The sequence below is a fragment of the Rhamphochromis sp. 'chilingali' genome (genome assembly GCF_963969265.1).
Source record: "Rhamphochromis sp. 'chilingali' genome assembly, chromosome: 2".
NCBI classification, from domain to species: domain Eukaryota; kingdom Metazoa; phylum Chordata; class Actinopteri; order Cichliformes; family Cichlidae; genus Rhamphochromis; species Rhamphochromis sp. 'chilingali'.
Window position 1 is genome coordinate 52,944,796 of NC_137930.1, and position 27,235 is coordinate 52,972,030.

The 27,235-nt window shown below is 40.5% G+C and overlaps 1 protein-coding gene across 2 annotated transcripts in view; it reads left to right on the top strand.

Annotated features, from left to right (window-relative positions):
- Positions 1 to 17,155: 17,155 nt before the first annotated feature.
- Positions 17,156 to 27,235, top strand: part of tasor2 (transcription activation suppressor family member 2) — a 35,330-nt gene continuing 25,250 nt past the window's right edge. Inside the window, exons 1-13 of one of the 2 annotated variants that reach the window (XM_080862520.1) lie at positions 17,156 to 17,772; positions 18,076 to 18,224; positions 18,515 to 18,610; positions 18,701 to 18,773; positions 20,038 to 20,129; positions 20,216 to 20,353; positions 24,508 to 24,641; positions 24,762 to 24,778; positions 26,116 to 26,215; positions 26,324 to 26,418; positions 26,507 to 26,613; positions 26,869 to 26,941; positions 27,048 to 27,119. In XM_080862520.1, coding sequence (XP_080718646.1) covers positions 17,739 to 17,772; positions 18,076 to 18,224; positions 18,515 to 18,610; positions 18,701 to 18,773; positions 20,038 to 20,129; positions 20,216 to 20,353; positions 24,508 to 24,641; positions 24,762 to 24,778; positions 26,116 to 26,215; positions 26,324 to 26,418; positions 26,507 to 26,613; positions 26,869 to 26,941; positions 27,048 to 27,119 — 1,180 coding nt within the window. In that variant the 5' untranslated portion in view covers positions 17,156 to 17,738. The remainder of the gene's footprint in view (positions 17,773 to 18,075; positions 18,225 to 18,514; positions 18,611 to 18,700; positions 18,774 to 20,037; positions 20,130 to 20,215; positions 20,354 to 24,507; positions 24,642 to 24,761; positions 24,779 to 26,115; positions 26,216 to 26,323; positions 26,419 to 26,506; positions 26,614 to 26,868; positions 26,942 to 27,047; positions 27,120 to 27,235) is intronic. The other variant, XM_080862519.1, reaches the window with a different exon arrangement.

Sequence of the window (27,235 nt, forward strand, 5' to 3'; positions counted from 1 at the left end):
TAGTAATGCAGAATAATAGGACATATGTATTTATTTGTGTAGCACATTTTTAAAATCCATTTTGTGGATTCAAAGCATAGACTGTATATAAAAGACGGACAGAGCAATGGGTTTTGGACCTATTTTGAAGCCTTGGTATTTTTCATTTTTGGAAGCAGAAGTTGCTACTTGTGATGCAACATGAAAAAGTCCACCAAAGATGTAGACCAAATCCCAGTGTCGTGATAGAAAGTGTACTCTGGTTTTTGCCAAAAAACAAAACAAAAAACAAAGAATCCGTAAATATTTAAAATGTTGATCTATTTTGTGTCAAATGTATCTTATGAGATACTTATGAGTCTTATGAGTCATTTTGAGCCAGAAAGAACATTCCTGACACATTGTAGAAGCTGCAATCATTTTTTTTTGATTGTAGCTTTTGACTGACTATAATGTAGAACACAGAGAACAAAAAACATATAATTCCTTTACCTTCTTTTTTTATACAACCCCTTCACAACTCCTGTTGACTACAGCCGATAAGCAAAGATTTAAAACAAAACAAAACACGGAAACATTGGAAATCACTTTTTGGCACAACACCGGCTGAGCACAAAAGCAATAATGCAATCAGGAACCACCAGACTTTCCCATATTTCAGATGTTTGTCATCTTAGTGTCACTGTCTGCAAATATCTCTCCACACACTGTATCCCAAAAAATGCAATTTATTGAACTGTGTCTAATGCACAAATTGTTAATATACAGTGTACTGTTCTGCCTCGGTTCCTCATCCAGGAAACTTTTGGCTGACACTGTGTCTAATCAGGGGTTTCTTAAAAGTAAGAAACAGTTTACAAACACGAGACTAATATCTGTTTACATCATAACATGACACCTGTCAATCCATTATCCTGTTGGATGACTTATAAAAATGTGTAAATTGTTTTTTGTACTAAAGTGTAAACATGTTTTGTAATCCTTTAAAAATTGGTGTATTAACATAGCGTGAATCACATCACTTCTGGAGTCAACCCCAGTTTTTCACACTTCCATGTTAGCTTCCTTTTTCAGTTTCTCTACTTTATCTAATGACTTTAACCAGCAAATAAAAAAGGTTTACATCGCTGTCAATAATGTGGTATGTAAAGAACTGTTTTTTATTCATTTGGTTATGGCATGTGCCTGTTTAGAGCTAGCTTGGCGAGCTTTAGCTAGCATGACACATTAACTCATGATGTCACTTAAGTGCTATTTTATATTTCAATTGCAACTCCTAGGTTAGATAAGGTTAAGTAAACAGGTTAACTGTGGGATGGATTCCACCCTATTTCATGATCCATGGTAACAGTGGTTATTGGTGAGTTCATTCTGGTAGCTATTTGTATGGCCACAGGACTAACCATTAGCCACCCAGTTACCACTTCCCCTCAATGGAAAGGGAAAAGTCATTTAACCAATGTTTTTAGATTTTAGTTTTTTTGTTTGTTTGTTTGTTTGTTTTTCTGGAGACACCCTCATGAAGCATTAAAAATTAAACTTCCTCTTTCAGCTTTCATCTCTCTCGATCCTATCGGATCCCCAGCATCGTCTTCTGTCACACCAACCTTCTGCGTGTCCTCGTTTGCTGTAGGCTGCTGGGTTGAGCATTAACAACTAAGCCTTGCAAATCTTTTACACAGGAGGTTGTAGTCAAGGTGCAACATGTAAGATTTTTGGCCTTAAGCATTCAAGGTTAAACAAAAATTATCAACAAAATTTGAAGAAATAAAAGATCTGACTCCAGGTGAACTGTGTTGGAAAGATTTTTGCTGAAGTGAGCACGCTTGCTAGCTTCTCATACTTGCACTTTATATCTAACGGCAGAGCTTCTATTGTAATATAAATGGAATTACAAATTAGCTATCAGTGTTTGTGTTTACCATTGCCAGACAATGCAATGACACTGCAATCATTCACCAACCAACATGAATGATGATGTGACGGAGAAGCAACATTATATCAGCTTGCAATGACAAGGCCTCCAGTTCTTGTCTTCTTTAAGACCATGAGCACACACACACATTGTGGCAGTGTATGTTTGTCAGCGCTTGTTGTTCCTTAAACAAGCAAACCATAAGCATCAATCAGCGACCACACAGCAGTGTGTTTTGAAGCCGTTTATCAGACATGTACACTTCTCACCATCGTGTGAGTCTTCTTCAGAACACTTGTCACCTCCTCTCAGGCTTAATGGATCACATTTGCCAAATGCCTGTGAGATTCTGCTTATTTCATGTCTGTTTTTAGATGCATGTCATTATCCTGTTTGTGCAACCATGTCCTGTGATTATGACACTGCATGTCTTTCTTCAGAACGAGCTGATACACTTCTAATATCACTCTTCTTTTCTTCATCTCCATGCTGTGCATTTATTTTTACTTTATTATTTTCTGTGAGCAAAAACGTAATTTCACTTATCAAAAGATTCTCATTTTGTTTCATCTATCCAAACAATTTTCTTCTAGAAGCATTGTTATTTGTCAATATATATTTAATATCTTTTGACTTTGTTACGGTCTGTTTTTCCAAAGTTATGGTTTCTGGCTATAGAAGCCACTTACCTTTACAGAGTGCTGTAATCAGATACCAGTCCATCTTGATCTTGGAGGTCAGCTTTTATACTGTGTTTCAAGCATTTCTTTATTTGTCATTCCACAATTAGCTTAGCTAAACAAGGTACAAGTGACAGTCATAACAAAGGCATAGCCTCTCCAATTGTGTCATTCTCCTATCCACTCACAGGCTGGGTTCATCATGAAGCTTCTGTTTGTTCCTTGTAGCATGTAGATTCCGTCATGGTTACTTACCTGGAAAAACGTGCATAGATGCTTTTCTGCACATCACTAGCCATAGCTCTGCATTTGCTGGCCGCTTTCAAGCCATTTGTCATGTCTAAGAAGACAAGCAGAACACAAAAAATAAATCAACACAAGAGAGGAAGTAAATATGACTGTTTATTTCCTGTAGAACCCTTGAATCACAAATGTTGCAACGTGGGGGAAGATTATTCTTAAAGACTTTTTTTTTAAACATTTAAACATTTGCAGTCAACAGTAGCTTGACTAGAAACTCTAAGCCCAAGATCAAGAATCACCAAAAATTCACATTTTCAATATGGGAAAATGAGGTACAGAGACCAAAACTGTGCTTGTATCAGGCTGTAAAGAGGTATTTCTGTAGTAATGTCAGCACTACAGTAGAGATTCTGTACGTATGAGAAGCTAGCAAGCTAGTGGTCAAAAAGAACTGTAGCTTTGGCCATTTTAACATTAGCTTCATATTTTAGCCTTGGAAGTTTCCATCTGGTTAATACAGCTTCTCTGCTTTTTATATTCAGTATCTAACAATGAAGCTTTTGCAACATCTGCCTACTTCTAGGGTCTAATGTTATACTATGTAGGTTGTCATATGACACGGTGGTAAATAAAATAGAGGGCTAGGCAACCAAAGTCTTGAATGCCCACTAGCAATGAAGCCTCTGTGACAAAGTGATGCATGGCAACCAAATTGCTTTCTGTGTAAAAACCCATTTACACACTTATTTTATAGTCTGGTTATTATATTGGCTAGCAGCTCAGATCAGTCTTTGCTTATAAGTTGATCATAGGCAATATCCCTCTCTCAGCAGCAAGACATCTCCCCCCCTCCCCTCCTCCCAAACATCTCCCAGTGTCACAGTGGATCAGGTCAGGAGGCAACTGAGGAAGCTTCGCCCCAGAAAGGCAGCAGGCCCAGACAAGGTGTGTCCTAGGATGCTTAAGGCGTGTGCTGCTGAACTTGGGGAGCCGCTACAACGAGTCTTCAACCTCAGTCTGCGACTGGGGAGAGTGCCCGCCCTATGGAAGACATCCTGCATCGTCCCGGTCCCTAAAAGGAACCGGCCCAATGAGCTGAATGACTTCCGACCGGTGGCACTGACGTCACATCTTATGAAGACTCTAGAGCGGCTCTTCCTCAACCTCCTCCGACCACAGGTACAACATGCCCAGGACCCACTACAGTTTGCATACAAGGCGGGTGTCGGAGTGGAGGATGCCATCCTGTACCTCCTACACAGAGCCCACTCACACCTGGATGGGGGAAAAGGCACGGTCAGGATACTGTTTCTTGACTTTTCCAGTGCCTTTAATACCATCCGGCCCTGTATGCTTCAGGAAAAACTGAACAGGATGGAGGTGGACCCCTGCCTGGTGGCTTGGATCTCCGACTACCTCACCGACAGACCACAGTACGTCAGGCTGAAGGACATCACGTCTGACACTGTGGTCAGCAGCACAGGAGCACCACAGGGAACTGTGCTGCCCCCTCTTCTCTTCACCCTGTACACCTCTGACTTCTGCTACAACTCTGAATTATGCCATATTCAGAAGTTTGCAGATGACACGGCCATCATGGGGTGTATCTGGGATGATCAGGAAGAGGAGTACAGAAGTCTGGTGAGGAACTTTGTCGCATGGAGTCACACAAACCACCTGCAACTCAACACCTCAAAGACTAAGGAACTGGTTGTGGACTTCGGGAGGTCCAGAGAAGGTCCACTGCCGGTTCAGATAGAGGGGGAGGAGGTGGAGGTGGTCAACAAGTACAAGTACCTCGGGCTGTGGGTGGACAATAAACTGGACTGGTCATTCAACACAGAGCACCTGTATAAAAAAGCCCAAAGCCGACTGTACTTCCTCAGGAGGCTGAGGTCTTTTAACATCTGCAGGAAGCTCCTGAGGATGTTTTACCAGTCGGTGGTTGCTGGAGTACTTTTCTATGCTGTGGTGTGCTGGAGGAGCAGCACAGCAAAGAGGGACTCATCCATGCTGGAGAAACTGATCAGGAGGGCTAGCTCTGTGGTCGGCATGAAGCTGGACACTCTGGTGACAGTGGCAGAGAAAAGGACATTAAAGAAACTGCTGGACATTATGAACAATGCTGGGCATCCTCTGCACACGGCCATAAACAATCAGAAGAGTCTGTTCAGTGACAGGTTGCTTCTCCCCAAGACAAGAACTAACAGACTTAAAAACTCCTTTGTCCCACACGTCATCAGACTGTTTAACTCCTCTCTGGAGGGGAGAGGGAGGGGAAACAGGAGGACAAAGGAGGGGGGAACAACTAAGCTGTAGTGCCTCTTCACCTCACTGTACAATACCTTGTGCAATACTTTTGTTAACAGTCAACAGTCAACAGTGCAATAGACTCAATACTTGAAATGTGCAATTCACTTGTATTTTTATTTTTTATTCCTATTTATTCTATTTATCCCCTTATCCTAACGATATGGTCAACAACCTGAAGGAGAGAATTCTTCAAATTGCAGATGAATATCCAACTGTGACAAACATTGTTCTGCATACAGGGTCAAACGATGTGTCCAAACAACAGTCGGAGGTTCTGAAACGGGACTTTACTGGATTATTAAACACTGCAAACTCTCTGAATGCAGCTGTATTCATCAGTGGACCTGTACCGCCGGTCAGAGGAGGAGACGAGAGATTCAGCAGGTTGTTTACACTGAATAAATGGCTTATATCAGCATGTGCTGACCACTCAGTGCATTTTATCGACAACTTTAATATTTTTTGGGAACGCAGGCATCTGTTCAAAGCAAATGGATTTAATTTTAACAAGTCAGGGGTGAAACTGTTCACCTCCAACTTGTTTTATTCCATACGTCATCCATCCGTGCTTGGTGCCAAGGCTGAGATAAACGAGGAGTTATCTCATAAAGAGGAACAAACAGTACTCCAAGAACAGACAAAGCCCAGCAGAAACCTTGAGGAGGAGCTCCATTTGCCCCCACCCGGGAAGAGCCTCAGAAAGGAGAGACATATAAGGCAAGAAGAGGGGTCCCTATTTGCCTCCAACTCTCTCAACAACACCAACGACCAGGACAAGGGACCACGACCTTCCCCAGTCCCCCAAACCCCTGACAGGCCATCACCCTCCTCCCCCTCCCTTTCTCCCTCCTCCCCACACCTGAAATTCACTGAGGAGATGATGGAGCGGGTCAATGCTGGGCTCAGATCTACCCCCCGTCCCAATCCCTTTTTGTCCCCCATAAACCCCCCACCAGAGCGGCCAAAGGTTCGCCATCGAGCCCCACCCTCAACAGAGCAATCGAAGTCACATTGCCCAGCCTCGCCCCCCTTAGTTCCTCTTCATGCCCTGTCTCCGCAGTCTGATGCGTGATGTGTGAAGGGTCCGGGCTGTGAGGATTATGGCAGTGATGACTTTTCCCAGGAGAAGCTGGGACCCTGTTTACTAGAAGGTTTTAAAATTTCTGTACTTTTAGGTGACAGGAGACATGTGGCCTGGTCAAAACACAGAGAGCTGCACTCTAAAAGATCTTTAAACATAGTAAACATACCTTGTGTGCCATAGACTGCTCCCAAACACGAGGGGACAAGTAATACCTCTAAAACACTTAAGTTGGCTTTATTAAACATTAGATCTCTAGCTGGGAAAAATTTTTAATTAATGATTTAATCACTGAGCACAGCCTTGATTTTATGTTTTTAACTGAAACTTGGTTGGACCAAAGTAACAGTGGAGCTGTTCTCATCGAGACGACCCCTCCTAACTACAGTTTTATCAGTGAGGTCAGGGCGAGCAGGAGAGGAGGAGGGGTTGCTGTCTTATTTAATGAATCATTTCAATGTAAGCAGCTATCTCCTGGAAGTTTTCAGTCTTTTGAATATGTGGCTTTACAGCTGAAGGCCCCATCCAAAGTTGTGTTTCTTAATGTTTACAGGCCTCCCAAATACTGCACAGACTTTTTTAATGACCTCAGTGAACTGCTGTCTGTGATCTGTGTTGATTTTGACTGTGTAATTATTGCTGGGGATTTTAACATTCATGTGGACAACCCTCAGGACAAAGGGACTAAAGATCTGAGCAACACTCTGGGCAACTTTGGGCTGACTCAGCATGTAACAGAGGCCACACATAATAGAGGACACACTCTTGACCTACTGATCTCCAAGGGCCTGAGCATTTCAAAGGTTACTGTGTCTGATGTGGGCCTGTCTGATCATTACTGTGTTTTCTTTGAAAGTAAAATCTCAGCCCACACAAATATATCAACAACAGTGATCACAAAACGGTGTATAACTGAACACAGTAGTGCAATTTTTAACCAGGTCTTCCCATTAACACCTGACCTGTCCAGAGGGTCAGTCAATGAGCTCGTCAATAGCTTCAATGCTAACATGTTAAATGTAATGGACACTATTGCTCCCATTAAGGTGAAGGTTATCTCTGGAAGGAAAAAGTCTCCATGGAGAAACTCCACACTGGTGAAAAATGAAAAAAGAGAGTGTAGGAAAGCTGAGCGCAGATGGAGAAAAACAAACCTCCAGGTTCATTATGACATTTATAAAGAGAAACTTCACAATTATAATTTACAACTGAGGAATGCAAGGAGGTCCTACTTCTCTGACATCATCACTAAAAACAGCCATAATGCTCGGGTCTTATTTTCTACAGTTGACAGGCTAACAAACCCCCCTGTGTCAGTGGCAGCTGAACTTCATTCGACCATGGCCTGCAATGACTTTGCCAAATTCTTCACTGAAAAAATCCAAAAAATTAGACAAGCAATTGGTACATCAACAGCAGATCCAGGATGTCCACCAAAAAACTGTTTAAACACCATGAAACAGTTTCAACCTATTAACAGCAAAGACCTGGAGGACATCTTAGGTCAACTGAACTCCTCCTCCTGCTGTTTAGATGTCCTGCCAACAAGTTTTTTCAAAAAGGTCTCAAAGACTTTAGAGTCAGACCTGTTACAGATCGTCAACTTTTCTTTATTATCAGGTGTGTTTCCAGAACCACTAAAAACTGCTGTAATCAAACCTATACTGAAAAAGGACAATCTTGACAAGACACAAATGAACAACTACAGGCCGATCTCAAATCTCCCGTTTTTAAGTAAGATCATTGAAAAAGCAGTTTCTCAACAGCTCAGTTACTTCTTAAAACAGAATAATTGCTACGATGCCTTCCAGTCAGGTTTTAGACAGAACCACAGCACTGAAACCGCTCTGACCAAAGTGTTTAATGACATATGTCTGAATACAGACAGTGGAAAAATGTCAGTCTTAGTTTTACTGGATCTCAGTGCAGCATTTGATACAGTTGACCACAACATATTACTCAAACGACTGGAGAACTGGACAGGTCTTTCAGGAACTGTACTAAACTGGTTCAAAACATACTTAGAAAACAGGAAATACTTTGTATCAATAGGTAACTTCACATCTGAGCAGACAAGTATCACATGTGGAGTTCCCCAAGGTTCCATCTTGGGACCCCTTCTGTTTAACATCTACATGCTCCCACTGGCACAGATTATAAACAACAACAAAATAAACTATCACAGCTATGCAGATGACACACAAATATATATCACAATGTCACCAGGAGACCGAGGCCCTGTACAGGCTCTTGGTAAATGCATTGAGGAAATCAATGACTGGTTGTGCCACAATTTTCTCCAGCTAAACAAAAACAAAACTGAGGTAATAGTCTTTGGCGCCAAAGAAAAACGATTACAGGTCACCAGAGAACTTCAATCTATACATCTAAAAACCACAAACCAGGCGAGAAATTTGGGTGTAGTGATGGATGCAGACCTAAACTTAGAAAAACACATTAAGACAATAACAAAGTCAGCTTACTATCACCTCAAGAATATTTCAAGGATAAAAGATCTGATGTCTCAACAGGACCTGGAAAAACTAGTCCATGCATTCATCTTTAGTAGGCTTGATTACTGTAACAGCATCTTTACAGGTCTACCTAAAAAATCAGTCAGACAACTACAGCTCATTCAGAACTCTGCTGCTCGAGTCCTCACTAAGACCAAAAAAGTGGACCACATCAGTCCAGCTCTGAGGTCCTTACACTGGCTGCCTGTCCGTCAGAGGATAGACTTTAAAGTTCTGATGCTGGCCTATAAAGCTCTGAATGGTTTAGGACCAAAATACATCAGTGACCTCCTGACCCAGTATGAACCATCCAGATCCCTCACGTCATCTGGATCCGGTCTTTTATCAGTTCCCAGAGTCAGAACCAGACATGGAGAAGCTGCATTCAGCTTTTATGCTCCTTATATCTGGAACAAACTCCCAGAAAGCCTCAGATCAGCTGAAACACTCAGTTTATTTAAATCCAGGTTGAAGACTCACCTATTCTCAGCTGCATTTGAATAAAGCACCAAATCCACACTTTAAGCTTAAATTTCAAAACTTACATTTAACTACTGATTTTATCTCTGATTTTATCTGTTTTGATTTTATATACTGTTGTTTGTTTGTTTGTTTGTTTGTTAATTAGTTAGTTAGTTTATTTGCTTGTTTTAATAAATTTTAAATCATGCTTTTTATTTGTTCCTGTTTCTAATGTCTCTGTAAAGCACTTTGAATCACCTTGTTGTTGAATTGTGCTATACAAATAAACTTGCCTTGCCTTGCCTTGCCTTTGTATATTTTATTTATATTTGTCTCTGTATTTATATGTGTGTGTGTGTGTGTGTGTGTGTGTGTGTGTGTGTGTGTGTGTGTGTGTGTGTGTGTGTGTGTGTGTGTGTGTGTGTGTGTGTGTGTGTATATATATATATAACAATTCTGTAACTGTAACTTTGGTCGTTGCTGTGCTTTTTGGAAGTCGAATTTCCCAGAGGAACCCACCCGAGGGATTAATAAAGTTCTATCTTATCTTATCTTATCTTATCTTATCTATAAAAGACAGCTACTTCTGCAGCTGCAAACTGGTTAGTGAAGTCTTGTTTTGAAGCCTTTTGATGAGCATTTTTGCCATTTTGTTGTTTTGAAACCCTATGTTATGAAGAAGGGCACATCAGACTGAAATTGCATTGGCTAATGACTTGTCAATCACAAATCATTAGCTCATGACAATATTTTGGACAATATACTTTCTAGCACTTCAAATGGCAAAATTATTCATGTTTTCCCAAAATGAGAGAGTAACATAACCGTGGTTGCCATTAGTTTTTCATGTACTACAAATATTTGGAAGAAAACCCCCCCCCCGAAAACTACTAGTCCAGTAATAGTAAAACGTGGAAAAGTTTAACGCAAACCAGAAATGTAAAAGGTTCACCTTCAGAGTAAAAGCTGTTCCTCAGTGCTGCCACCAGTTTGTTTCAAAAGGCACAACTGGTTTGCAACGTGTCCGTAGACACGTCTGTTACTCCCATGCAAACTGGGACAACAGCAATATGCTAACAAGGAGGATTTCTTCCAGCCAGTTGGGAAATACTCATTCTTCCCTCATGAGTGGGTGCTGCCAGAAAGTCACAGATAGAGTGGGTGAAATGTTGTCGCAAGAGCGGAGGTGAGATTGATTTTGAAAGCTTGTGATACTGTGAGGGCTGGAGGGTGTTTTGTTGGTAGGGGAGGTGGATCAAGGAGAGAGGACGGATGGCAGTGGCGTCTGCTGGCAAAATTGGTTGGAGCAATGCCTAAAACCTCTGAGGTGCTTTAACTGTCAAAGGTTTGGAGACCTAGCGAAAAACTGTAAGGAAAAGAGGAGATGTGCTCAGTGTGGTGGAGATCACAAATATGGGAAATGTGGAGATGGAGTTCAACCAAAGTGTTGTAGTTGTGGTGGGAGTCACAGTGTTGCGTATGCTGGATGTGAGAGAATGAAACAAGAAAATCATATTCAAAAAGTGAGGGTGGAGAAGAAGATCTCCTATCCTGAAGCAGTGAGGGTGATGAGAGTGAGTGAACAGGTCAACGTCAACCCAGGACAGGGTGCATCTCGGGATCAAAGAGTTACCCGGATCAACACAAATAGTGTGGTTATTGATAAGATGGCATTGGTTACATTCATTGCAGGAGTGATAAACACCACAGCTGATGTGAGATCTAAGCAGGAGAAAATTCAGCTCATTGTTAAGGCGGCAATTAACCACTTGGGGTTAGTAGGACTGACATGGGAAGAAGTGAGGAACAACCTCAATTATCAGTCAAGTCAGGAAACATGATGTTCTTTTACGTAATCGTGGTACTTATTCTTCAATGGAATGCAAGGAGTCTGTAGGTCAATGGCCAAGAGTTGAAGCATTTCATCAAACTACTTGATGTTAAACCAGATGTCATTTGTGTACAGGAATCTTGGCTTAAATCTTCTTTGGATTTTGTGTTGTATGGTTACAAGATAATAAGAAATGACAGGGACCGTGGTGGAGGGAGAGGGTGTGCAACGTTTGTCAAACAAGACATTCCATATAGACTCCTGGGTAAAGGCAATGATTTGGAGTATGTTGCTATTGACGTTTGGTACAGGAATGAACCAAATCTTATTGTGAATTTCTACAATCCTTGCGCCAGATTGGAGCTGCCGTGTCTTCGTTCAATTGAAGGAAGTGACTGTCGTAGAGTTATTTGGTGTGGGGATTTTAATGCCCATAGCAGAGTATGGGAAGGCACACACACAGATAAAAATGGTAAGGTAATTGAGGAATTGATGGATACATGCAATTTGGTGTGCCTGAATGATGGTAGGGGGACCAGATGTAATGTTGTTAATGGAACAGAGTCAGTTTTGGATTTAACTCTAGTCTCAACTGTCCTTGCAGGAATAAGTCAGTGGACCATCAGAACAGACACTACCATAGGCAGTGACCATTATCCTGCTTTCTGTGATGTTGGAGGGAAGATACAGGTATCTCTAAGAGAGGTGCATAAGAAGTGGAGTTTTCATAGGGCTGACTGGACAAAATTTCAAAAATTATGTGAGGAAACGATTGACAAGGTTGATGAGTCTGGTAGCGTTGATCAAATGAATGATCAGTTTATTGAAGTACTTATGGTAGCCGCCAAGGCCTCAATCCCAACCAGTAAAGGTAAGGAAAGTAGGACTTAGGTGCCATGGTGGACAGAGGAATGTCGAATTGCTGTAAAGGAAAGAAACAAGGCGTTTAAATTTCTCCAAAGAAACCTTAACAAGCTCTGATTGCATACAGAAAAGCAGTGGCAGTGGTCAGAAGAACAGTGAGACAAGCAAAGCGGAGCAGTTGGAGGTTGTTCTGTTCTAAAATAGGAAGAACCACTCCAGTGGGGGAGGTCTGGGGCATGGTCAGAAGAATGGGAATGGGATTACCCAGTTCTATCTTCAGGCCAACAGAACTTTGTAACAGCTCAGGAAAAAGTGGAGGTTATGGTGAAAACTTTTGCTAAGATTCATAGCTCTGATAACATATCAGTGTTGGGAAAAGACAGAATGTGCCAAACTAAAACACGGTATTTGGAGGATTTAGTAAGAAAGGCACACATAGACAGTAGTTTGGATGCAGTGTTTTCTCGGGAGGAAATGGTGAGAGCACTTCAAAAAACGAAGCCCACAGCCCCGGGAAAGGATCAAAATTGTTATTTAATTTTGAAGAACCTTGGTACGAAAGCGCTTAATAAACTGCTGTGTTTGGTTAACACAGTTTGGATTAAGGGTGAGCTCCCAAGTACTTGGAAGGAGGCTGTTATTGTGCCAATAAGAAAACCTGGGAAGGATCCATCTAAACCAGATAGCTGCAGACCAATCGCTCTTACATCAAATGTGTGCAAGTTAATGGAACGTATGATAATGCAAGACTGTCCTTTGAGCTGGAAAGAAAAGGGGCTTTAGCCAATTACCAAAGTGGTTTCAGGACAGCTCGGAACACAACTGATGCTATTATTAGACTTGGGAATGTTGTTAGGAAAGCGCAGGCCAATAAAGAGTCTGTTTTGGCAGTGTTTTTGACATAGAAAAGGCATATGATATGTTGTGGAGGGATGGGCTTTTAATCAAGTTGCATAAGTTGGGTATTGGTGGCAGGACATTCAATTGGATCCAAGACTTTTTATCTGGTACGAAGATCCAAGTGCGAATTGGGTCTACAATTTCTAGTCAGTGCACGGTTGAGAATGGAACGCCACAGGGCAGTGCGATTAGTCCCCTGCTTTTTGTTATAATGATCAATGATGTTTTTTCTGATGTTCCTGAGGGAATTAGGAGGTCTTTGTTTGCTAATGATGGTATGTTATGGAAAAAAAGGAAGAAATATTGAGCACCTAGTGGGCAAGGTTCAGGAGGCTGTTGGTGGTTGAGTGGGGATTTGACTGGGGATTCAGGTTTTCAGTGGAAAAAACAAAAATGATGTTTTTTACCAAAAGAAAAGTGAGTGAGACTTTGACATTGAAACTGTATGACAAGGTAATTGGGAAAGTCAGCTCTTTTAAGTACTTAGGTGTTGTGTTTGATTCAAGACTGATATGAAGGGAGGGAGCATATTAACCAGATTGAAACCAAATGCAAAAAAGTTATTAATGTTATGAGGTGTGTAGCTGGGAGGGGTTGGGGAGCGAGCTCTTCTGCTTTGAAAAGACTTTACCAGGCATTAATTAGATCGGTCTTCGATTATGGGTGTTCAGCAGCTCCTTCTGTGTTGAGATGTTTGGATGTTCTGCAATCGGAAGCCCTTGGGGTGTGCTGTGGAGCTTTTAAAACGTCTCCAGTCAGTGCCCTACAGGTGGAGATGGGAGAAATGCCCCTAGATCTTTAGATTAGATTAGATTAGATAGAACTTTATTAATCCCTCGGGTGGGTTCCTCTGGGAAATTCGATTTCCAAAAATGCACAGCACCGACAGAAGTTACAGAGTTACAGAATATTATACATATATATATATATATATATATATATACACACACACACATATATATAAATACAGAGACAATATAAATAAAATATACGAAGGGGATAAATAGAATAAATAGGAATAAAAATAAAAATACAAGTGAATTGCACATTTCAAGTATTGAGTCTATTGCACCGTTGACTATTTACAAAGGTATTGCACAGTGAGGTGAAGAGGCACTACAACTTAGTTGTTCCCCCCTCCTTTGTCCTCCTGTTTCCCCTCCCTCTCCCCTCCAGAGAGGAGTTAAACAGTTTGATGGCGTGTGGGACAAAGGAGTTTTTAAGTCTGTTAGTTCTTGTCTTTGGGAGAAGCAACCTGTCACTGAACAGACTCTTCTGGTTGTTAATGGCCGTGTGCAGAGGATGCCCAGCATTGTTCATAATGTCCAGCATCTTAGGAGGACGCAAGTGTCTGTGAATTACTGGGTTCATCTTGGTGGTCATGGTGACGCACATCCCACAAAGGAGGTACTTTTGGAATTCTGGGAGTATGGAAGAAGTCAGAAGGATCATTTTGGAAAGGTGGGGAATCAGTGGGCTAAGGAGTGTCAAGTGTATGAACTTAAAATATGTCCTGCAGGAGTGTTCCCTGTGGTTCCTTCATGGTTACTGGAGACCCCTCCTGTGCACTGGTACTTGCTGGATCTGAAGAGAAAATTGAAAGGAAGAGTCGATCTTGTTTCAGCATTTCATTTTCACAGCTTGAATGAATACCCTGAGTGTATTCATGTGTTCACGGATGATGCTAAAAGTCCAGATACAGGAATTACAGGGTTTGGAATAGCAGTTCCGTCAAAAAATATTGAAATAAACAGACGCACTCCGGATGGACTGGCAGTGTACACGGTTGAAATGGTAGCAATTTTGGTAGCATTGAAATGGGTAGAGTGTTCAAAAATCAGGCAGGTGGTAGTGTGTTCTGACTCGGCAGCTGTTCTTTCAAGTCTACAATCATTTTGTTCGAAGACAAGGCAGGGTATGCTGTATACTATTCTGGAGACTATAAGCAGAATAAGGTGTTGTGGTGGCAATATTCAGTTTCTTTGGGTGCCAGCTCATGTAGGAATCAGTGGAAATGAAAAGGTGGATAGGTTGGCAAAAGGAGCGTTGACTAACTAGGACTGAGATGGAAATTAAAAGCAGCGGATCTGAAGCAAAAGGTATTGTTTGGAGGCAGATGATGGGAGAACATCAGACAGGGCTTTGTGGAGTGTGCCAGGAGGAGGAGGAGATGGTAGAGCATGTAATACTGCGGTGCAAGGGTTATGATGTGGAGAGGAAAGTTCTGCAGAATAGATTGAAGGAGCGGGGAATTGAGGAATTTAATCTGTGTGTTGGAGGGTAGTAGGGCACAGGTGAGGGAACTGGTGGGGTTTCTGAAGGATATAGGTGTTTATGAAAGAGTGTAGGGTCTTTTTTTTTTGGTTTTGTATTGTTTTTTTGGATACAGATTGTAAGTCACTGCTGTCAGACTCCATAATAAAGACTTTAACTGATCAAGCACACACATCCATACATATGCAATAATACTAAGTGCAATAATCCTTTCTGTCATCGTTGTATTTTTACTCAGTTGTATATAGTATTTGTATTTGTATTCTATTTTTATCTTATTGTATATTTATTTTATTTTATTCTACTGTATATAGTATTTTATTTTATTCTATTCTGTACAGTTGTGTACTGTATTTATTCTTATTGTATTCTAATTTTTGCCTCATAACTTTTGCACTGTCCACTTCCTGCTGTGACAAAACAAATTTCCCACGTGTGGGACTAATAAAGGTTATCTTAAGCTGTAAGTCTGACCCATACTCCGGAACAGTAGGAGGCGGTAATGCTCCTTTACGTTGGTTGCCAACCGCCGTTAAACACAAAGAGGAAGAAGTCACAGATAGGCCTCTAGGCCTGTGTGCATACTTGATTGGCGTCGCATCCACTGTCACAAGCCACAACTTCTGCCAGTGCTGCATATCTCAATTTTTGCAACCTGGCATGTTGTGTTGCTGCAACCAAAGGTTGGCTGAAGACACAGCTGTAAAGCCGTATCAGTGTTTAACACTGTTTTTTAATTCTATATCAGAACAGAAGCTCAGAGATTTACAGATTATACAGAGGGAGATGTTGCAATGGTCAGATGTGAGAAGTCAGAATTTCTGAGTTCCCAACCAAAATTTGAACCTGACGTTAACAATCCAACATGGTAGCATGGGCCATAAACAGTAGCAAAACTGTAAAACCAGGCTCTATCCATGCATCAGTGTTTTTAAGTAAAAAGTAATAATATAATGGATTGGATTTATATAGCGCTTTTCAAGGCACCCAAAGCACTTTACAATGCCACTATTCATTCACACACTGGTGGAGTCTGCCCCAGGGTAGCCACAGCTGCCCTGGGGCAGACTGACAGAAGCGAGGCTGCCATATCGCGCCATCGGCCCCTCTGGCCAACACCAGTAGGGTAAAGTGTCTTGCCCAAGGACACAACGACCAGGACAGAGAGCCCGGGGATCAAACCGGCGACCTTCCGGTTACAGATACGCTTCCCAACCCCCTGAGCCACGGTCGCCCATAAGTAAGTATTATGCCATATTTATTGTGATATCTGGAAAAATAAATACTGTTTTTTTTTCTCACTTTTTCTGGAATACGCTAACTCAGGATTGATGCCATTCCCGAGTTCTGACATCTAAGATCCAAGTTATTTGGAATAGTCTAAGTCTTTTTGGAACCACAGCTATCACCCCAGGTGGCCATTAAAAAGAATGCAGGTTCGAAGCACGTCTGCACTGGCTTGACTCTTCAAACTAGGAAGCTGTGTCTTTGTCCAGTATGCAGAAAGGCTATTTCGAGATAAAGGAACATATCAAACATTTGTTTTTGTTCAGCTCACAGTGTTAACTTGCACTGCACATGCTCTTAGCATAATGAGAGGAACAAACAGATGTGCAGAGGAACTAGGCTGTCATGTGTCTCAAAGGGTGAACTATGGACTTAGAGCAATGTCCCACTCCATGTAAAAAAAAAAAAAAAAAAAAAAAAAATCACAATGAAGTAGGTACTCAAACCAGGTTATTAGTTAGGTGCTGTAACCTTTGATAGCGATATAGGCGAAGCTGCCCACCATAACATAGCAGTCTATACAGAGAAAACCTTTTAAATAGACTCATGCAGAACACGACCCCCCCCCCCCCCCCCTTTATTTTATTTATTTTTACTAAACAGGCAGCTGCACATTTCCACTAGTTTTTATAGCGATTAGTTAAGTTACCGTGAGTTTGCCTGTGCATTTGGTAAACAGGATTTTCCAGGAAACCAAATTTCATGGGAACGTGCTAAAGACGTGTTAGCACTAATCTCCATAACTCCCCCCGCACCTCCCGTAGTTTATCTAAACCGTGTTACGGTGTTCAATCAGCCATATAACCCATCAAACCAGTTGATAACGAGTTAGCGTTCAAATATAACCCCACGGTGTTAGCTTGTTTGTTGTTATAAATCAGTATTTCTTCGCGAGGAGGAGGGAAAGGGACAGGAAAAACCGGACACGCACACACACAGGAGAAGTGAGCCGCAGGCGCAAACTAGCTTCAGCATTGCTTCAGCAGCTGCCTTGCGAACACAGTTCGGTGTAGACTTTCAAGATGGATGCTTCGCCTCGATAGGTTTCTGTTTCCTTTTTGAAACCGACGACAGTAACGCCGAGTCCCCACGCGAGGAGGCATGTGGAGGACTGAGGGGCTTTCATGAGTAAACAGACGCGTTGTTTATGAAACGATAAACGTGAAGCTACGTGGATATTTTTGCTTCTACGTGCTGTGGACAAACAGCTATTTTCTAACTTCCTGGTTTTCGTGTTAATATGTCTATTGAAACGGCGGCGACAGGAGCTCGAGTGACTTTGAAAGGTTTATCTGACGTGGGATACATGGGATCTAATTACCGAGTTGTGATGTTTGAATCCGGGGAGAGCAGTTTTCAGCGAAAGGAAAAGGGAGGCCGACAGATTTCATAAGCAATGGAAAGTGGGAATGGTGGTGCCTCGAGTAAAGGTGATGAGCCCTTTCCCCCCACCAGCACCACTTATACGACTTTCACTTCAAGATTTAAAAAAAAAAAAGTCGTGTGGTGGGAGATTTTTCTCCTGCTTTACTCGACACCTGCTAATGTTATGTGTTAAAACTGAAAATAAATGCGTAGATAAGGATATCCAATGGGGACAGCCTGTTCCAGGATTGAGAAACAGCTCGGAGAGTTTTTTTCCCCTTGGTTGAAATCCAATCCGCAGTTGCCTGTAATTTTCCAGTCTCTCGTGGATTTTGCGCTCATGTTTGCATTCTGTCCACTTTCTTTAGGTGTCTTGATACCTGTGCCAGACTCTTCTGACATCTTTAAAAACAGTATCTTGGCTCCACTTCAACGTGCATACTTGTATGATGAGTCGAAGCAGTGTTTCAGATACAAGTCTGCTGTTTTGGTAAAGAATCCAACTTTGGAAGAAAAGGTTAGTCTAAGTCTTTCCCCAGCATTTAAGTAGATTTTTATATAGCCCCAGTATAACCACATTTAAATAACACGTGGTCGTTAAACCCCACCAGATGGTATCTTATACACATGCGGTGGGTTTTGTTTCTCTTTTATACATATAATATTGAAGATTTCCCCTCTTTTGAGCTCATAAGAAATCCCACAAGGGTAAAATTTCTCATGCCTGAAACAGGAACTGCTCTTACATGAAGCACAGCCTTTATTCTGATTTCCTTATTTCTTTTTTTAAAATTTGTTTTGTATCAGTACAATGCCTTCCGAGCAAAAAGGAGAGACGCTGGGTATTCAGACGAGGATCTAGAGGAGTCCTATGGCTTTTTGCTCTTTGACGATGTCAACAAGGTACAGACTGGAGGTCACAGACACAGCTGAGAAAACGCACACAATCAACCGAATCCTCATACCGTGCTCCTTTTTTTTTTTGTTTTAAAGGCTAACGCACTCCGAGAAACCGGTGTGCTCACTGGAAATAGCACATGTACAACTCTGGGAGATCCTTCTAAAGGTATATATATATATATACATGTATTTTTTATCCTCCACCGTGTCCTTCCCTCCCTCAGTCTGAGCCTGATATCATATGATATCTATGTGTTAAAACTCAACGTTAAAATCTTATTCTAATAAATTCCTTAGCTGTAAACCTATAACAATACTAATAAGCAGGATTTTACCTTAAAGGCCAGATATAAGTTGTCCTTCATGTTTGCAGATCAAGCTAAAGAATAGTCCATGTTGTTTGTCCAGTGCTGCCTTGTTTTGAAAGTGAAAGCAAATTAAAGCCCCAAATGTATACAAATGAAAGTGAAAGAATGTGTGAAACAGAAACTATACATTACATGAGGTTTTCGGGATATTGGTGTTTAAGGAAGACTGTGGCATTTCTTTCTGTTTTGCACTGCGAGTTGTATTCTTGTTAGCTCTGTTTAGCCTTAAAACTCCCAGTTTAAAATGCTGCTGGGACACCCACGGGGCCCAGTACGGACTGTGATAAAGAGTAGCAGTTATCAAGAGCAAACTTTGGTCAAAGTCCGTTTTTATGGAGCTGTTTTGCAGTGAACTGTAGGAGAAAATGGCACCGGCTTGACACTTTAAAACAACAGCTTCAGTGTGTCACATGTTATCGACTCAGCCAGTGGTTTTTTTTGTTTGTTTTTTTTTGCTGCACATCCTGTGCAGACTTGCAGTTGTGCAATAGGTTTTTTTTCATGACCTTTCTCTCATAAATGTTGTAATTCTCGACATGTTTGTTACTTGACATTCCTAATTAAAAAAGTCTAAAAAGTACAAGACGGAACAGACTTCTTAGACTAGTTTGTGGCTGTCTACCTCGCCTTATAACTTGCTCTTGAGTATGTCACTATTTTTCAAGCATTTTCTATGAAGTTTTCTTTTCTTTTTCAAAACTGACTCAGTTACTTGTACCATAAGCAGGAAAACGCATGTTATTGCATTTTAACTATGTAACTAGATTTTATTTTATTCTAAACTGATAAATGTTACCGTTATGGTCTGTTGAAATTTAGTGTTTACTGCAGTACCTAAGGTAATTCAGTCAGACTGTTGCTCAATGAGGTGTGTTCTTGGAAGTGTGAGACATTCATTTTCCTAGGTGTGGTTGTATTACTCTGGGAGTGACAGACAGCGACTTCAGAGTTATGACTTCACCATGATAGTTGTCTATGAAGTCCTATTACAAATAATTGAACCTCACTGTGTTTATTTTTGACTGAAAACATATTAAGTTTAAATTTTCTGTGTATTTAAAGGTGTTTACATATCGATGTACTCTGATTGTTTGGATCTGAATCGTTGGTATCATGGGAAATCTGGTTACATCGCCATCATCAGGCTGACAAAGGTACTGAAAAAAGAAATGGATGTTTCTAGAAGGATTGTTCCTGCTGTTATAAACACAAAAATGTTGTTATTCTCTGTTATTAACAGGGTAAAGTTAAAAGGGTTTCAGAAAACTATACCCAGAATTTCACAGCACCCACTGTGGGGTTGGACTGCCATGTGTCCGAACAGTTCCCTTCAGTATCTGCACAAACCAGCTCCTTCCTTGCATTTGAGAGAACCCAGGTAAACAAGTTTCTGTGTATGTGTGTGTGTATGTATGTATGTATGTGTGTGTGTGTGTGTGTGTGTGTGTGTATATATATATATATATATATATATATATATATATATATATACCGTATTTTCACAACCATAAGGCGCACTTAAAAGTCTTAGATTTTCTTCAAAAAGTACGGCGCGCCCTATAGCGCAGTGCGCCCTGTGTGTTGTAAGGAGGACGTAGTAGAGAACACCATGAGAACGCTAAAGGGTGAAGTGTGTGCGTTGACTTTATCGCACATACCTGTATAAAAGAACAGGTATGTGCGTTATGCAGGACATCGTTGTTTTAACAACCCTGAAAGTGGCAAAGAGACACGCTTACGAAGCACAGTTTAAACTGAAGGCCATCAGCTACGCGGAGGAACATGGAAATCGAGCAGCGGCGAGAGAATTTAAGATTAACGAATCGATGGTTCGCAAATGGAGGAAGCTAGAAAACAAGCTCCGGCAGGTCAAGAAAACGCAGTTGAGTTTCCGCGGACATAAGGCGAGGTGGCCCGAGTTGGAGGAAAGACTCGAGCGGTGGATCATCGAGCAAAGAACGAGCGGGAGAAGCGTTTCGACGGTCACCATTCGGCTAAAAGCAGTTTCACTTTCACTTTTTATGAAACGGTGCCATTTTTCCATCCGGACCAGGACTACGGTAGCGCAGCAACTTCCAGCGGATTATAAGGAAAAGCTGGCCATCTTCCGCTCCTACTGCAGCAAACACATCGGCGACAAACACATCCAGCGATGGATGACGGATGGAGACCACAGTTTCACCAAGAGTGGAAGGCAGCGCCCGGCGAGTTACGCCACAATTTGCCAATGGATTGTAGATGCTTGGGCTAACATGTCTGCTGGCACTGTTGTTCGAGCTTTCGCAAAAGCCGGCATCATTTCCGAGGAGCCGCACGGCACGGAAAGTGACTCTGACAGTGAAGAAAGTGAACTTGGCATGTTTGATGGAGATTTAGCGCAGCTGTTCAATTCATACCCAGAGGATGAGGACTTCGATGGGTTTGATTGATGATAAAAATGTGAGTACCAAACTTTGTTTTGCTCCTGCTTTATTTTTAAATACGCACACTTGTATGCTTGTGTGTTGTTGATGATGACGATTACTGGTAATAAAAATGTGAGTAAGGTACCGAACTCAGGTTTGCTCCCGCTTTATTTTTAAATACGCATACTGTACTTGTATGCGCCCTATGATCCAGTGCGCCTTATGTGTGTGTTAAATACAGTAATGGCACACATAACTGAGACTGCGCCTTTTAGCACAGTGCGTCTTATGGTCGTGAAAATACGGTATATATATATATATATATATATATATATATATATGAATGAATGAATGAATGAGCAGGGCGATATGGCCAAAAATATTTATCACGATATATATTTGAAAATTTGCGATAACGATATAACTGACGATATAGTTGATGCGAGACAAAATACAACTCCACAACATTACTAGCGCAAAAAGACAACCTTCCATTTATTTTCACTTAAACAAGAAGCTGGTTTTTATGTACATTAAAGCTTTATAAAAATGTAACAGTGCAAATGCAAATTCCTTGCTGAAAGTTTAACCAAAAGGCATTTCCAGTAGAAATGGGCTGACATATCCTGAGCATAACCATGTATAATATCCACTGAAGTTAAAAAGAGGTGCTTTGTAACATTAAACTGCAGTGTGCAGTACGTATTTTTCGGACCATAAGGTGCACGGGATTATAAGGCACATTAAGCGAAACAAAGCAGTCAGATAAATCAAACTTTATTAAACTCATTCTTCTTGCTTCCTCCACTTCTGTACCATTGATTCATTAATGTTGAATTCTCTGGCAGCTGCTCTATTCCCATGTTGTTGCAGTATATGAATGACTAACCTTGTATTGTGGATGGATTATCTCAGTTGTTCTCCTGACTGAAGTTTGGTCCGTTTACAGCATCCTGCCATGCGCTTGCATTTGTCTCTAACTATGAGGAACCTTCACGTTAACTTTTATAAGTGGAAAAGTGTTAGCGTTCGTCCTCCAGCTTCACTGTTTATATTATGCTAACATAGCTGTGTCGCTAGCGATCACGTAGCACATCATTATATACCAGCTAGCCCAACTACAGTAACCCTACAAACGTCACTGCTGTTTAGTTTCCTGTCTTCATTTATGTTGGAAGTGATAGCAGAGCTGTACGTTTGAATTTTTTCAGAAATCTCTCAGTCAGAACATGCTATATCATGCTTAGGTAACTAGCGAAACTAGCGAGCTAACTTCCGCTAGCTTCCTGCTAACTTCTAACTCCATTAAATGTAATAAATTTTGTTTTCATGGATGCCTGGAAGTTAAACTTCATAGTTACACCTGGTAAAGCCGCAATGCTGATCGTTTTATTAAAGATGAAAGAATTTAGACAGTTTTTAACTCTCAGTGATGCTGCGGTGTTCGTTTGACCTGAAGCGTACGGAGTTTAGGACCCAGATTACTCCCAGATTTAAGAGCATCTTAGTCCGACAAATACGACAATAACGACGGCCGCTTGCATGTTCTGCAAAAAAATGTGCTTTGTCGTGTATCTGACGGACAAACACCAAACCAGTTCCACATCACTGAAGTTGCACCATTTTTACAAACCAGTTCTGGTTCATCTGTTTCACTCAACAATCGGCCATGTGCGTATGAAAACAAAGGCACTGCGCATGCGCGTTTTACTCATATTCTATCGCGATATTTCATTTTCCTATCGTTGCCTAACATTATACCAGTATTACCGTGAACGGTATAATATGGCCCAGATCTATCTATCTATCTATCTATCTATCTATCTATCTATCTATCTATCTATCTATCTATCTATCTATCTATCTATCTATCTATCTATCTATCTATCTATCTATCTATCTATCTATCTATCTATCTATCTATCTATCTATCTATCTATCTATCTATCTATCTATCTATCTATCTATCTATCTATCTATCTATCTATCTATCTATCTATCAATCACACACTGAAGGATATATATTATATTTTAATCAGAATATAGCATCAAGTCAATTAAACTATTGATCTGGGTTGTTAATCAGTTTCAGCTGCTTAGGCGTTAATGAAATCAACCACAGGTGCACTAGAGGGGCAACTACGAGACAATCCGCAAAGAGGAATGGTTTTACACATGGAGGCCACTGATGTTTTTCCCCTCCTCATCTTTTCTGACTGTTTTTTTTTTTGTTTTTTTTTGTTTTTTTGGGTTAGGATAGGTCAATGGCACTACTGGCAGCATGAGGTGATACTTGGATCCCACAGTAGTTGCACAAGTAGTCCAGCTCTTTCAGGATGGCACATCAATACATGCCATTACCATTTGCTTTTTCCTCCAGCACAATCCCAAGAAGGCCCGAATTTTCTCTAGTGGGCCTTGTGCTCACAGTGTTGGTATTCTATACCAATTGGGCTCACCAATTGGCATTTTCCATAGTGCAGGACAATGCCTGGCCTCGTGCCAAAAGTATGTGGACAGTTTTTGGAGATGAAGGAATTGATACCATTAGGTGGCCCACAGGGTCGCCTGACCTAAGTCTAATAGAACAACATTTCGGAGCATTTTGTTTGGGAGGACATCCTCCAAGATACCACCCATCTTCTCATTAGTAGCATGCCCCAACATTGTCAGGCATGCAAGGGTGTGGGGGTCATACAATGTATAGAGTGTGTTGCATCAGTTTTTCACTTTTGGGGGTGTCTTTGAATTTAGCAGTCTGTTGGTTGATAATTTTCATTTCCATCAAAGGATGTGGCATCCCTTTGTTCCTTACACATTACCCTATCTATATAGATATTCATTTAATGAGTTTGTTTTTTTTGGGGGGGGGGGGTTATGGAGCACATTCAAAAAAAACTTTTCATTTGCTAATTGATTTGCCTGAGGTATATCATTGATAAATGTCAACTTAACAAGTCCTCTGTTATTAGTATTGTAGCATTCCGGTGGTGGGGTGGTTTTGTTGTTGTTGTTTTCTTTTTTTTAACCTTGCTTAGTTACTTCCTTTTATGAATAAGTGCATGTTCAAAAAGAAAAATGAAAGCATACCAGGCTGTTCAAGTACCTTTTTTGTTCTGTCTTGCAGTGTTACATGTATGAGTTGCTAGATGGTGGAAGCAATGCTACAGCACAATCTCCCAGTGCTGCTTGTCCGTTTGCTATTGTATTGTTTTCATATACGGATACCAAAGCAACAATAGCATCACCTCAGGAGAAATGGTATTTTATTATCACATATACATGTTTGTTTTTTAAATCTTCATGTTCTAGTCCGATACCATTCCATGCAATGTGAGATTATTAAAATCATACTGACTTTTTTCTTTTTCTTCTTTTCAGCAAGGAGAAAAAATTATGTAAGTAAAGGCTGGGATTATGATTACACGTAATTTAGATTCTCAAGGAGCTGGAGGGTCACTTTTATGAGGGTTCTGTTTAGTTTTTGTAGAATATGTTTTGTTACATATATTTTACATTTATGTAGTTCACCTACCCCATTTATATCCCCATATAAATCACCTATGAAAACCAACCTTATTTAAGAGCACATTTAAAACAACAGAGTTGACCAAAGTGCTGTACATAAAATAGGAGGGTCACAGAATAAGAACATTAAAAAACTGTAAGATCCAGTGTATACAGACACACTCACAAAAGACCATAAATTAGAGCATAAATGCAATCTCCAAAAGTTGATTCTGTTCATCTGGACGTAGCTTAAATGCAATCGCATCATAAGTTTTGACATTAGGACAAGAAAGGGTACTAGTCTTTAGACCATGTGATGTTAAAGGGACAAAAGGTGTTAACGCCTTAAAAACATTTAAATGTGTTTTAACATAATGCAGAGAAGATATCAGCAATGATGATTATTTGCTTCCCATCTTTCTGGGAAGGGATTTAAGGTGATTTCCAATTGTACATTAAGAAAGATTATTCAAAAGTGGGAAGCATTCAAGACAATAAGCAGTCATTCCAGTGGTGGACTCTTTCCAGCAAATTCACATCAAGGTCAGGCAATGCAATGGTCAGAGAGACTGCAAAAAAAAGCTAGAGTTACATCGCAGACCCTACAGGCCTCAGATAGCAAGTTAAATGTTATTAAGGTTGTGACTGTGTAATTAGAAAAAAACAAGTAGAGACTTGTTTGGAAGAGTTACCAGTATAACCTCTTCTCTTTCAAAAGAGCGTGGTAGCATAACAAACTACGAGACTTCTGCAACATTGTCCTTGGGACATGGATAAAAATGGAGATGTTTAGCCATAATCAAATGAAAAAACAAACACAGCGTCTCAGTACAAATACCTTATTAGCAATTATCAGGGATGGTGGTGGCAGGATTATAATTTTTGAGTCAGCTGTGAGGCCAATTTTCGGACAGCTAAAGCTTAGGTCAATCAACAGGACAATGACTACAAGTACAACAGTAAATCTACAACAAAATGGCGGAAAAACACCTCAACCTAATTACTTAACCTAGATAATATTTCTATTATGAAAACCTTATAATTGACGGAGGGTGTATCTTTTTTGTTATTTTTTATATTTTTTTCATACATGACTAAATACATAATAGATATTTATTGCAATTTTCAAGTGAACGTGCTTTTGTTGTTGTTTTGTTATCATTACTGAAAATTGCATTTTTTTTTTCATGCATAACATTTTTGCTGTTGTATTAAATCATTTCAGTTTTTCATTACTTGCCTTGGAGAGGTGAGCTTCAGATCGGCAGGCAGTTATGCAATGTTGGGCTGAGGTCTAAAGCAGGGGCCTTACTACCTGCCAAGCTGTAAGTTCAATGTGCACATAGAAAAGGGAGATTTAATTCTTATTTGGCTTTGAACATTTAGATTTCATTAAGCTATTTTATGTGCTTTCACTTTTTTTTCTGTTGAAGACCACCAGTGGTGAACGTTGACTGGGTGATTTCGATGTTAGATCTACGACAGCTGTTACCAAGGGCTATTTTTGAAACCTGCTTCACTGGTGAAGGTGTGCTGTTGTTATTTTTTTTATTTTTAAAGGTAAAATCTTGGGGAAGTAAACATATTAATAAATGTGGCATTTTGCTGTCTTTCAGTCTTTCTGGATGGCTTGTACTGCAGTCTGTATGAGTTGGTTTCTACTGAGGCAGAAGAAACCAACTCACTTGTTCAGCTTCTGTGGGACATCAAAGAGAAAGATCTTGTGAGTTTTTGTTTACTATCAATCTAATATGAAACACAGAGGACCAAGCAAACTCTTTATGAAACAACTAAAGCAATTAATTGAGCGCTAAACTGTTCACAAACTATTTTATTGTTGATAGACTAAACTGTGAATGATTTCATCGGTGGAAATTTCCAGTGCAATAAAATATTAGGCTCTCTTATATGCAGCTGACAGTATGTGGTTGAGTGTGACTTACCTAACACCCAAAAACCATTACTTATTTACACATAGGCTCTCGTTGTTTTGCTGCGAGATGGTGGATTTTTTATCCTGTTGCACTCGTCCCATTTTCTCTCATATGATGGTAAGACTTAAAATGGTTTAAGTATACTGTTTTGTCAGTTGCATAACAAAATTTTGTCTTTGTTTAGAAAGCTACATATCATGCACAAATTTCTTTTCTTCCCTAGATGCTTGGTCCTGCGCAAGTGAAGTCCTGCAGGGCTTGTTTGTGTTTCCAGATCCTCGAGTTGTAATGAGAGGTCATTGTAACATTTATTAAACACTGAATATAAATGTATTAAATCATTCTAAATTTTGTAACTAGCATTTATTAGAGCTTAATTTGCCATTAAGGCAGTTTAATTACAAGAGCAGA